A 14,035-nucleotide genomic window follows, 5' to 3' on the forward strand; every position below is an offset into this window, starting at 1 on the left:
CCGGTTGGCAAGAAAATACACAGTACAAATAGCAAATAACCCAATACAAAATACATTTGTGTTACATTAGTGTGAAAGTTAATCGTAGTTTATCCCAGCACCATCATATAGCATATCGGACTTCGCCAAATTAGCATGGCTTTGAACCATATTTGCCAACAATGATTATGCGAGTTGGAATGTTGTCCAGCTGTAAACAAAACACAACACAAAAGTCACATCTCCATCTTCAGAACCACTGTACTTCACCAGACTTCATCTTCTGTGGCTCTGCTAACTTCTGTGTCTTTAAAAGGACTTCTGGAATCTAGCAGCTCTTCTCAATGTACAGTCTTTCTCAGTAGCCCGCCAGTATAACCCTATTGTCCTAGAACACACAGCATCAAATTTGTTTTGTCAAACCTATGATTAATCCTGTCTCTTAGTTTTCCCGCAAGGCCATCTTATAATCTTCGTGATAATTGGCTATCCATCCATCTACTGAGCATTGCAATCATTCGTACACACATCAATGTTAAAACAACAATGTGGATAATAGCAATTAAATGAGTGTGAAGTACAATTGTAAGCATACACTGACTTTAAGAAAGTGCTTAATACGTTTTGACTTCTTCAGAGGGAGCGTGCACAATTGGGCATGGAGAGTAAATTGAAGCAATCACATAGATTGTTGTGATGCCATAGATGTTAAAAAGTTCTTGAATAATCAAAATAAGTTTTAAAATGACGACCTTGATCTCTATAAATTCTTTAAAGGTATTCCAAATTGTACAAACTGAGACACAAGCTAGTTTTTTGATTTTTGGTTGGTATTGCTTGAGTGAATTTAGTGAACACATCTGTGAGCATAAGAACGCTCTAAACACGACTAGACCTGTGTTAGAGTACAGTGTTGTGCATAGCAAGTATGTTCAATGGCTTTAAGCAATCAGGGATACCAACCCAATACATCCTCATTCTTACTAAATGTTTTTTTGATATTTATCAATCAGCACATTTAACTTATCCTTCTGGGCTAACATCACCAATATCAATTCTCGGGACATAAGCACATTTACAGAAAGAAATCTAGTAAAGTAATTTGTATAGATACCCTACAAATGTCAGTCACAGCCACATATGTTGCACCAATTGTCTCTTCACTCTGCAGCTCCACAACATGAACTTTGTTTCTCTCCAACAATACATTGTATGCCTTTTCAACAGGGGCAGGCTTGAGAAATCCGCCAATAACACGTGTAGACCGAGCAGGAATTAATACAGGTGTGTTCTCCACTGAACTTCTTCATTATTCACAAACAGTGGCCTGTAACCTTCATTTATAGAGAAATTGTTAATTTCATTCACACTAAGCCCAGTTTGTAATTCATTTCTAATATCTCTAATACCCTTTTCTTTCTTGACTCAACAGGAGTATTGGTTTGGGTCACGCACATCTAAAATACCCAAATTATTAAATGTATGATAATTCCCTGGGACCCAGTCAACTTAATAAATGGAGCAACATTTAATATCTCTCATTTTAACAAGGTAGTTCCTAACAAAACTGATCCATTACTGGGAACCAGTGTTAAGTACACATTCTCCATCTGTACCTTCCAGCTTTGGAACACCTTCTGGACAATCTCCCGCCACACACTGTATAAATGGCTTTGGTTTTGACTTCCTTTTAGGGCTGTCTCGGTTGAGATGATACAGATAACTGGCATTCTGCACTGATCTTGGTATCAGACATGACAGTAGGATATACAGCAAAATGAAATCGTGAACTAACTGTACACAATTAGCACTAATAAACTACACGAATCTACACTCGAGTACAATTCTAACACTAACAGCAGTGTAACAAGACATGATGTAGCTTTAATGGTACTAAAAAAATGCAGTGTGCTCTTAATGACACAATATCAAACAGTAATGATATACTGCTACATTCATGTATAACAGCTTCAAGTAAAATTGTACACAGTGTATCAGTAGCGTGTACTTGCATACACCACAACAGTCTACTAAAAACACTGTGGTATGTATGGCAAATACACAATTACAACAATAAATATTCAACTATAGTCAAAGAAATTCCAATTATATCAGCTCTATTTGGAAAACTTGTCTTTTCATCCTTGTTATTCATTGACTTGTCATCTGCTCAGCGTCTTCTGTGACGACATGGTAGCACAGTAAGTAGCTGTGTGAACAGGAGAAAAGCTTACTTAGAATTACTAAGTGTGACGAAATTGTACATGATGCATCCTCTATAGATGTTAATTGTAAAATAAAGAATTTACAATGCATGCAAAGATAGTAATAGGTTTATTTAAAGAAAGTACAGACCAGACGAGATATGTAATTGCAGTCTTGAACGTCAACCTGAGCTTTAGATCCGAATCCAGAACAGCGCCTTTGCACACTCAGAAAGGTAAACAGTGCCTTTAGCCACTCAACCAGGGTAAACTGCACTCTCACGATAAGTACCTTTAGTAACTCGAAATTTAATTAACATTTAAAGTTCGAGTTACCAACAACATAGAATTGAAAGTTGTTTACGTAGATTGTAGTTATTGTTCAAACATTCACATACTGTCTTCCATCTTTGACCACGCAAAAAGCTTGCTTGTTTTAATTTTTGGGCTTAGTCGTTGTGCGCGTTTGTAATGTCTAAACAATGTTATTATTGCAACAAAACGCACCAAAATTGATTAATGTAGAGATTTGAGAACATGTTTGCCTGATTTCACACGTTGAACCAGTGACTCGGACGACAGTCGTGGGTTGTTAAATTTACAATGAATCGCTATATGACAATAGAGAGGGGGCTGGAAATGGTGGAAATATGGAACGACGCCGATGAGGAAGTGCCACGACTCTGGCCTCTATGCGGTCTGTGGTGGTTTCTTGCAAGACGTCGACAAAAAGTTGTGAAGATGTACAGTACGATAAGCCTAAAAGTTGAAACAAGCAAGCTTATTGCGTGGTCAAAAATGTATCAGGATGTTTGAACAATAACTACAATCTACGTCGAATTTATGTTAACTGTTAAAATTCGAGTTTACTGAATGTGTCCATAACTCGAACTTCGGTTAAATGTTTCGAGTAACTAAATTTCGAGTTACTAACTCTGTGTTTAAATAACTGTTAATTACAGTTCGAGTTACAAACTTTGAAAGTTAAGCAAAACAAAAAATATATGTTGCCCGTAACTCTAATTTGGTTAATTGAACATCGGGTTACAATTTGGGCATGGTTTCACAAAAGTGGGTGTGGTCTTTTTTGTAACTCGATGTTTTCGTAACTTGATGTTCGTAACTCGATATCTGTAACTCGAACAAATCAGCCTCTTATTATCTCAAGGTACCTACATTTTAATTTGATAACAAGGACACACCAAAATCATCACCTCCATTGTGCGCTTCGCACACACGGAAGCTAGTTGAGCAAACAAGTATCATGATACAGAATGAAAAATGTGAAAATTAATTAACAGCACAAACTGGTGTCAGATATTCATTTATTCAAATAACAATCAGGCAAATTAACTAATTACAATGAAAATTGTTTTCAGAACAAAATTCATCTCAATTAACTATTGCTGGGTTATTAACAAAATATAAAAGAGGTTAATTAATGTGCGAATTAGCTAATTATCATATGCAGATTGGTTTCCAAAGTAGTGTTTTCAACATTCAACTACAAAAACAATATGCATGTATACTTTTGGAATACCTTTGTAGAATGGAGTGGCTATACATCTTGAAAATTTCCCTGTTGATCCGAAAATACGACATTTATGGTGGGGATAGAACGTCGCCTTACAGCCTGGTTTAATATCACTGTATGCACAGTTTATTTTTTATGTCGGCGTCGAGAGTTGTGTCAATTCCTGGTAATTGTTGCTGTTTTTTTTCTTTTGTTATCAAAGATAATTCTCGAGTCGACAGTAAAGCGCGAGTCCGTTTCACAGCTTCCTCTGTATGTTGGTCTGTTTCGCTACTGTTAGTAGTACTATTTTCGTTAGCGAAACGCCGAAACATGCAGAGGAAACCATGATAAACAAGCTATAAAAATTCATCACAGCATCTTCAAAATATTTTAATATTTGATTACACATCTGAACTCTGTAACTAGCGAAATATTATTTTGTTAGTAATCATCATTCACGATGTGAAAAAATAACACATAATGATATTTTATTAGCATTTGAAGCACATCAAATCAACAACATCAAGAAAAAGAAAAAAACAAACTATAAAAAACATTCATACATGTAAATCATTCAGTTTCTCGTTTCTGAATTTCCACAGGCGGGTGAGAAAGTTTCGGATTTCTTCTGGTGTATTTTTTCCCAAATCCTTATTGATTTCCCATAAAGCATCGAGAAAATTAAATTTTAAAAATAATTCCACCTGGAAAAAAATACCTATCTACAATAGTTGGCTTTCCACCACTTTCCACTACTGTATTGGTCAATGCTGAATAGCATTTACTGATTTTCAAAGCAATAATAAGTGATAAATATCTTTTTTTTTTCAATCAATACCCCATCAATTTTATAATTTTCCCATCCTGTTATATTCCCTTCCAAGTCTATTGCGTTTGTGTCACAGGAGCGAGGTTAGCCATGATGGGGGAAATAATCAAAGATATTATAGTCGGGGGAAATAAACTACATCAACTATAAGTTCGCGCCATTAACCGGAAGTAGAACTTGAACATTCGGGGACTTTTATTATATCCAACTGTAAAAAAAAGATATATTTGTTTGTTTTGAATAACTTCTCTCGAGTAATTTCAACTCTATGTGACCCCCTCCAAGAGCGTTGGCGTTTCGAGACCGGTCATAGAAGGAATGTGTCCAAATGAAACTATTGTAATATAGGAAGGAAAACAATAACGAATGTTTATTAGAGTTCCAGTATTAGCGGAGGATAGGTCAGTTTGATCTCCAAAGTCCGATGTTTTCCATCCATATGTGTTGTTTCCGTTCATTTGATCGAAGAGTGAACCTGTAGTCCATTGGACAAGTCTCGTGAGAATCACAAGTATCGTGAGATTTAACCCCACGTCAGCATAAACAAAGCATCGGATTCGAATTCGTATTCAGTTGTAAATATTTAGATTCGTATTGCTTTAACTTTAAATATATAGTCTTATAGTTTTATCCATTATCTGTTAACAACCAAATCGACTTGATGCATCGTAATTTGATTATTGTTGTTCACTCCTATTGGGAAATGATACGTTATTTACTCATTCAAGAGCGAATCCGAATTCTAAAGCGAATCTGAATACGAATACAAGTCTAACAGCAACAGCGGCCATAACAAGGAAGTGCTTGGTCATTTTTAGTGACCAGCTGATTTAGTGACTTGTTGAACGGTAGTTGCCAACAACAATGGACAGGGTTGCCGATGGTATGCCCGAGGAGGATGTTCCATTGCAGCCACCTGAAAATGAAACCCCAGACTTAGTGAAAGGTGGTTTAAATGACGGTAAGGCTCGTCAGTATGTTCTAAACGCAATCATTGTGGACTGTCTACTCTATGATCTACTGTATGGGGTTATAAAGTTCTTACTTTCAGTTTAACCGTTCAGTCACAACCACATCTGCTACTAGTTGTAAATATGGTTTTCAATTAGATTATTCAGTATTTACTATAGGTATTAATTGGAGTTGTATTTCCACTTTGTATTACACGTATAACACCTCCCGCTGTTTACAAAATGTATTGTGATCACCGTGACAAATGATTTGGTAAAAATGCAAACACATTTTTCATTGTTGTGATGACTCGAGGACATTTTTTTTTCATTCATTCATTCAACACTCGGGGACTTGCTTTCAAGAGAGTTTCTAAATTTGATTTTCAGGATTTTGTTGATATGATGCTTACATGAGTTGGTGAGGTTTTCCATAGATCTCACAAAGTAGGAATGCTACAGAGGTCAGTTAGTAAAGAGATAGTCAGCAGCTCATATAAAGTGGTTATGTTAGTGCTGTCCATAATTAGCAATGTTAACCAATGATAACTAATGGTACTGGTATCATACTGTACCGCTAAAAATTAGTTACTATTTGATTTCAATGATTTTTACCATGCTTACATTTACAACACTTTCCAAACACATAAATAAATGACAGCGACTTTCAATGTCACAAAATGGAAATAATTACCAGCTCTATGAATGAGGGATATCAGGTGATAACCCTCTCATCACATGACTGTCCATGAGTGTCAACACACAAGGAAACTGTGCTCACAAATAATGTGTTAATTTATGCTAATTTGGCAGGACGTCTTTTTTTTTCTTTACAGTTACAGTATTCCTTGGTCAGTATGGATGGTACATTATTTTCGCAATAGTAGCCTTTTTCTTCCTGAAACAAAAACTCCAACCAAAGATACACAAATTTCAAAAGAAAAGAGAAGAAAACTCATATTATACACGGTATGGTAAGTGTCAGTTGTCTTTGTCTCTTTGCAGAACTGACCCATGGTAAATGTCAATTGCCCTGGTCTGTGTGCACAACTGGCCCATGGTAAGTGTCAGTTGTCCTGGTCTGTGTGCACAGCTGACCCATGGTAAGTGTAAGTTGTCCTAGTCTGTGTGCACAGCTAACCCATGGTAAGTGTAAGTTGTCCTGTTCTGTGTGTACAGCTCACCCGTGGTAAGTGTAAGTTGCCCTGGCATGACATGAGAGAGGTTAGATGACATGTGCGAATGCTGTGAGATCATGAAACTAAATTATAAAATTTACTCATATTTATTTTTCACAGATGCATCAACAATCGAATCAAGACAGGAAGCCATGATGAGGGCAAGAATGCGAATGCAAGAGGAGCATGATGAAAAAGCTAAAATAGCTGAAGAAGAGAGAAAAAAAGTAAATAATCACTGGTCATTATTTGATCTGCGTTGTTTTGTAATATTTTTAATCAGTATGCTGAATTTGTTCTATTATCTCCTGTGTAACATCTGGGTGTTGTATAGTGAACAAAAAGTTTGTAGAAAGAGAATGGTCAGTTTGTACATGATTCAATGATTGGGGGTAAATGACTATGAACATGCATCATATATTTTAAGCAGGTTGTATTCAGACTTAAAACACCTATATTAAATTCAACAGAAACAACAAAAGGGTGCTATACAGAGAAGGGCTTAATATGTAACCTCACTGGAATTCACAAAAAGATATTTAAAATTCCTGTACTCAACCCTCATTGGCTATAAATACGTCAACAAATTGTAACTATGTTGTAATGAAATACTATAAAAGATTCAGCTAGCATGCTTTTTTAGCTAATTTAGCTAATCTGTAATTTGACAAAATGTTCATAATGTAAATCTAATAGCTGAAAATTTCAATGTTGTGATAGTTTACAAACAAATACAAGTAAAACAATGAATTTGTAATAATATTAGAAAATTTAACAAAAATCTAAGAAGTATAAAAATGATGAAGTATTTCACAGTAGAATTGTGTGACATTTGCCAGTTCAGTCAGTCATTGGTAGCATAGTGGTTGTTGCATCAGGCTCATGATTGATAGACCTGAGTTCAAATCCTACCTTGGGTTCAGCACCAAAAAGTGTCAACCCCTACCTTGGATGAGTGTGCCGCAGACTCAATGGGAAGACAAAAATCCGCTGGCCAGATTCATTAACCAACAAATGTGACTTGGGGGAAACTTTGATTAAGATCCACAGGTGCTTGTGTATGACAGATTAGCACATTAGATTACCAAAATACCATTATTATAGGATGGTACATGAGTGACAAACTGATATGTAAATTAGCCATATTGCTACAAATAAGCCACAAAGATAATCAAGCTGCATCAGAATCTATTATGTAAATTACCGATATGAATATATATGCAATGTCTGCCATATGCATGTATTACAAACCTTAAAATTGCATTTAATGGATATACATGTAACTATGTATTTTAAATTTCATAGTTATATATGTATGTACATTAGCTACATGCAGGTACTCATCAGTCTAGCTGTTAAATGTTAATAATGTGTAGGTAAACACAAAATCTAGATTTGTCAGTCTTATTCAGGGGTTTCACAATAGCAGGCCATCATCCTGTAACAACAGGCCAAAAAATAAAATAAAAAGGTTCCCAACAGTGCGAAGCAGTGCAGCGAGACCGGTATAGGCGGTTGAGAGGGCAGATAGTAGATGGCCAATTTGGGCTAATAGCAGTCCGGTGGCCGGCTCTTAACAAAACCCCTGCTTTTTAGATTTAACATTTTCAGAAAAACTGCCAGTGTATGTAGTTTCTAATCAACAGTTACGCAGATCCACAAGTCATTGGTACTTGTCAATAAATCTTCACACTGGGGTTTAATAGCTGACATATTTGAAATCCACCTTCACGTATCATGTTTTAGATGAAAAACAAAGAAAAAAGTCCATTTGCTAACAACAACCGTATAATGTGAGTACTGATTGGTAACATGTGTTGTTTTCTAGAAAGAGGAACAAAAGAGACAAGAAAGAATAGAAGATTGGGACAGGCACCAACAAGGAAAGGGATACAGATCTAAATACAGACCACAGGTTAGTAATGTATAAAAAAAATACTATGTTTTGTCCATCTGTTAACCAGTAATTCAAGACATATATAGCACATTGCTTTATTATACGCTAAATTGCAATGTGAAATATCCAGTGATATAGATTCCATGTAACACATTCTATACAAATAATGTTATTTAATGTAAATAATGTTATTAAGAATCTTAATTTGTGTTTTTGAAGATCTCTCTTGGTATGAGGGATTCATTTTAACGCACGATTTTGGAGGAATACACTGTCACTGACCCCTATATAGAGAAACTTGTATATGTACTTCTGACTTATTGTCTAATACATCATTTTGTAATTTTACTTCACAGGAAGAACCATCACCGAGCACATCTGGTAAAAAAGAAAACAAGGCACCAAAACCAAAACTCAGACAGAATGGTAAGGATTTTGTAAACATCCCTATTAGCACACCTTAATGACCAACCAACACATGTATGGGATAAACTATATCACCAATGTGTTCAAGGTTGTTGAGGTCACTTTGAACACTTCTCTTGGTTTACATTGAGTGCTACAAAAATATAATCTTTTCATTGAATGCAGTGCTAAACTTGTTTTGTTGCCAATTTAGTGTTTCAATCACTCATTAAATTATTACTGTAAAATCTGTATTAAAAGTCGCGGCTTCTATTAAAATGGTACAATGCAACAGAGGGGATGTGGCTTCTATTAGAGCATCTATACATATGAGAAATGATGAATTTTTGGGTCTAAATTATTCAAAAAGAATGGGTGCGGCTTCTATAAGGGATGCGGTTTATAATACAGATTTTACGGTACTACAAGCAGGAAATAAATGTATATTAATTAATAATACCTGTACTGAATCATCACTTCCAATTTCTAAGAACTTGTTGTGTGTTGATGTGATGATGCATGCCACTAAGAAAACAATTTTAAAGAAATCAACAATGTGAAAATATTTTATTTGTAATGATACAACACTTACTTCACTCGTATTCCCTTCAGCTGAACAAAGAAAAATATTTGAGTATGATAAATAGTATTGTACTGTGTGGATATAGTCTTGATGGTGCGATTTTAATCAGATATACATTCAATATTATTTCAGATTACAATCCTTTGATGGGAGCAGGTGGAGGAGCTTCTTTTCGGCGAGCACGTCGTGGAGGAGGAGGGTGAGGCTAAAGTGTGTGTACACAATGTAAGCTAGTCACATGATAGACCACATGACCTACTGGTTCTAAAACTATTACTTCAGCTTGGTAGCTTCTTTCACAAGAACAAAGAGTTCACAGTTCAGTTACAGGAGATGACAACATCCATTTTAGCATTTGGGGGGGGGGGGGGGGTGAGCTTACCAATTCAGAATATACCATTATCACATAGATCAGTTGTTATTTCTGGGACGGAAACAGGCATATGCCTACTTACGCCTGTGCTGTAGACAGATTCGTCAAAAAGTAAAAAAAAAATTAAGAATTTTGCCAGAGTGTACCAAAAACTGGAAATATTTCTTACAAACATTTCAGTTATGGTACCCAATGTTAAAACTTAATCGACCCTTGCATATATTCAGTCACAAAGCTGAATTTAAGAAATTCAAATGCTGAAATGGCTAGTTAGTGTATGTCTGCACAATCACTTCACTCAAGTCTGATCTTTAATAGAATTGTTACAACATTCAGATTTTATTGACAAAAGTTGTGTTTCCTGAATTCTTTACTAATTATGTTTGTGACTGCTGTACAAACATTAATTATTTACTCAGTTTTGGTCTTCCTAATGAGTAAAATTTGCTTTATTTAAAACTACACGATTATGTAATATTACAGTACATCTCATTTTTAGCTCCGCTGTCGACTTTGTCGAGCGGAGCTTATCATATGAGTGATTGTCCGTCGTCGGTCGTCGTCGTCCGTGTCAATGTTTTACTTTTTCGACTTCTTCTTGAAAACTACAAGCCTGAATGCTTTGATACTTGGTGTATATGTACCTTGGGTAGACCTCTCTCAGATTTGTTCATTTTGTAATGATATCTTTAATTCTCTAATTTTGGTGAATATTTTTGTAATTTTTGGTAAAAAGTGATATTTTCGACTTCTTGTTGAAAACCGCAAGTCCAATTGCTTTGATATTACATATATAGGTACTACATGTGGACCTCTCTCAGATTTGTTCATTTTGTAATGATATCTTTAATTCTCTAATTTTGGTGAATATTTTTGTAATTTTTGGTAAAAAGTGATATTTTCGACTTCTTGTTGAAAACCGCAAGTCCAATTGCTTTGATATTACATATATAGGTACTACATGTGGACCTCTCTCAGATTTGTTCATTTTGTAATGATATCTTTAATTCTCTAATTTCGGTGAATATTTTTGTAATTTTTGGTAAAAAGTGATATTTTCGACTTCTTGTTGAAAACCGCAAGTCCAATTGCTTTGATATTACATATATAGGTACTACATGTGGACCTCTCTCAGATTTGTTCATTTCATAATGATATCTTTAATTCTCTAATTTTGATGAATATTTTTGTAATTTTTGGTAAAAAGTGATATTTTCGACTTCTTGTTGAAAACCGCAAATCCAATTGCTTTGATATATTATACATATAGGTACTACATGTGGACCTCTCTCAGATTTGTTCATTTTCTAATGATATCTTCTGTTCTTTAATTGCCATGTGCATTGCTAACAGCGGAGCTATCTCAGCCGACAGGCTGCTTGTTGTACTTAAAAAAGAAGTTTAAAATTTACTAATACACTCAAAATGTTAATATTACTGGGCGTGTGTGACTGGATTTTCAGCACTTTTTGGCTCATTTGACCTGAGTGCAAAAGTCAACTTTAGGTATCATCCCCAAAATATTTAATTTGTAGTCTGCTCTTTAATTCCACAGAAAATGTTGATGAAAATTTCAACTTTTTGATCAAAAACTAGAAGCAATGACACATTTTGTCTGTTTAGTCTAAAATTAAGATTGAATTCAGTGAAAATCACAGAAAATATGAACAAATTTGAGCAGGAAAGTAATTTGGCGCTTAAACTGTTAATACTGTGTTCAAATTACTTATTTACGGTAGTAAATGAAACAATATTATAACTATCAAAAAAATACAAATAGGTCATTACCTTTAAGTTGTTAAAATATTAAATATGTGTTATTGTTTGTATGGTGGTCACGTAGTCTTGTTGGTCACGGCATCTGCTGATTATGTTATCTATTGATCATGTAATGTATAGGTCATGTGATATATAGGTCATGTGATACATAGGTCATGTGATACATTGGTCATGTGGTCTATTGCTCATTGTAATGCATATATGAGTTTTCATGTGAGTTAGCGTTGTGTACACATTAACTTTGAAATGCAGTTGACTTAACTGGGATACAGAGAAGCTATGTAAAATGATGCACAGTCACAGGACATATGAATAATAATAATATTTGCAATAATTTCACAGCTTACCGTAAATACTTTCTACTCACTGTGTTTTCTTCATTTGAACCAAATACCGTATTTACTGTATTCGCAATGCATGAGTATTATAAATGATATAATTCATTATACAAATGCATTTTTTGTTCAGATACTCTGATATGGTATTTTCTTCATTTGAACCAAATACCGTATTTACTGTATTCGCTATGCATGAGTATTATAAATGATATAATTCATTATACAAATGCATTTTTTGTTCAGATACTCTGATATGGTATTTTCTTCATTTGAACCAAATACCGTATTTACTGTATTCGCAATGCATGAGTATTATAAATGATATAATTCATTATACAAATGCATTTTTTGTTCAGATACTCTGATATGGTATTTTCTTCATTTGAACCAAATACCGTATTTACTGTATTCGCAATGCATGAGTATTATAAATGATATAATTCATTATACAAATGCATTTTTTGTTCAGATACTCTGATATGGTATTTTCTTCATTTGAACCAAATACCGTATTTACTGTATTCGCTATGCATGAGTATTATAAATGATATAATTCATTATACAAATGCATTTTTTGTTCAGATACTCTGATATGGTATTTTCTTCATTTGAACCAAATACCGTATTTACTGTATTCGCAATGCATGAGTATTATAAATGATATAATTCATTATACAAATGCATTTTTTGTTCAGATACTCTGATATGGTATTTTCTTCATTTGAACCAAATACCGTATTTACTGTATTCGCAATGCATGAGTATTATAAATGATATAATTCATTATACAAATGCATTTTTTGTTCAGATACTCTGATATGGTATTTTCTTCATTTGAACCAAATACCGTATTTACTGTATTCGCAATGCATGAGTATTATAAATGATATAATTCATTATACAAATGCATTTTTTGTTCAGATACTCTGATATGGTATTTTCTTCATTTGAACCAAATACCGTATTTACTGTATTCGCAATGCATGAGTATTATAAATGATATAATTCATTATACAAATACATTTTTTGTTCAGATACTCTGATATGGTATTTTCTTCATTTGAACCAAATACCGTATTTACTGTATTCGCAATGCATGAGTATTATAAATGATATAATTCATTATACAAATGCATTTTTTGTTCAGATACTCTGATATGGTATTTTCTTCATTTGAACCAAATACCGTATTTACTGTATTCGCAATGCATGAGTATTATAAATGATATAATTCATTATACAAATGCATTTTTGTTCAGATACTCTGATATGGTATTTTCTTCATTTGAACCAAATACCGTATTTACTGTATTCGCAATGCATGAGTATTATAAATGATATAATTCATTATACAAATGCATTTTTTGTTCAGATACTCTGATATGGTATTTTCTTCATTTGAACCAAATACCGTATTTACTGTATTCGCAATGCATGAGTATTATAAATGATATAATTCATTATACAAATGCATTTTTTGTTCAGATACTCTGATATGGTATTTTCTTCATTTGAACCAAATACCGTATTTACTGTATTCGCAATGCATGAGTATTATAAATGATATAATTCATTATACAAATGCATTTTTTGTTCAGATACTCTGATATGGTATTTTCTTCATTTGAACCAAATACCGTATTTACTGTATTCGCAATGCATGAGTATTATAAATGATATAATTCATTATACAAATGCATTTTTTGTTCAGATACTCTGATATGGTATTTTCTTCATTTGAACCAAATACCGTATTTACTGTATTCGCAATGCATGAGTATTATAAATGATATAATTCATTATACAAATGCATTTTTTGTTCAGATACTCTGATATGGTATTTTCTTCATTTGAACCAAATACCGTATTTACTGTATTCGCAATGCATGAGTATTATAAATGATATAATTCATTATACAAATGCATTTTTTGTTCAGATACTCTGATATGGTATTTTCTTCATTTGAACCAAATACCGTATTTACTGTATTCGCAATGCATGAG

At 33.8% G+C, this 14,035-nt stretch overlaps 1 protein-coding gene across 1 annotated transcript; it reads left to right on the top strand.

The window, feature by feature from the left end:
- Window positions 1–5,267: 5,267 nt before the first annotated feature.
- Window positions 5,268–9,811, top strand: LOC100376740 (selenoprotein S-like). The gene is made up of 6 exons (XM_002738664.4): window positions 5,268–5,489; window positions 6,315–6,452; window positions 6,777–6,883; window positions 8,485–8,571; window positions 8,910–8,979; window positions 9,674–9,811. Exons 1-6 carry the CDS (start codon window positions 5,393–5,395, stop codon window positions 9,742–9,744), a joined length of 570 nt encoding a protein of 189 aa, XP_002738710.1. The 5' UTR covers window positions 5,268–5,392; the 3' UTR covers window positions 9,745–9,811.
- Window positions 9,812–14,035: the final 4,224 nt, after the last annotated feature.

The sequence above is a fragment of the Saccoglossus kowalevskii genome, chromosome 5 (genome assembly GCF_978046115.1).
Source record: "Saccoglossus kowalevskii chromosome 5, keSacKowa6.1, whole genome shotgun sequence".
Classification (NCBI taxonomy): Eukaryota; Metazoa; Hemichordata; class Enteropneusta; family Harrimaniidae; genus Saccoglossus; species Saccoglossus kowalevskii.

Excerpts from the sequence above, each read along its gene's own strand:
- LOC100376740 (XM_002738664.4), top strand. The coding sequence starts at position 5,393 with ATGGACAGGGTTGCCGATGGTATGCCCGAGGAGGATGTTCCATTGCAG. Across the intron at positions 6,884-8,484 it reads CTGAAGAAGAGAGAAAAAAA|AAAGAGGAACAAAAGAGACA; the intron begins GTAAATAATCAC and ends GTTGTTTTCTAG. Across the intron at positions 8,572-8,909 it reads GATCTAAATACAGACCACAG|GAAGAACCATCACCGAGCAC; the intron begins GTTAGTAATGTA and ends TTTACTTCACAG.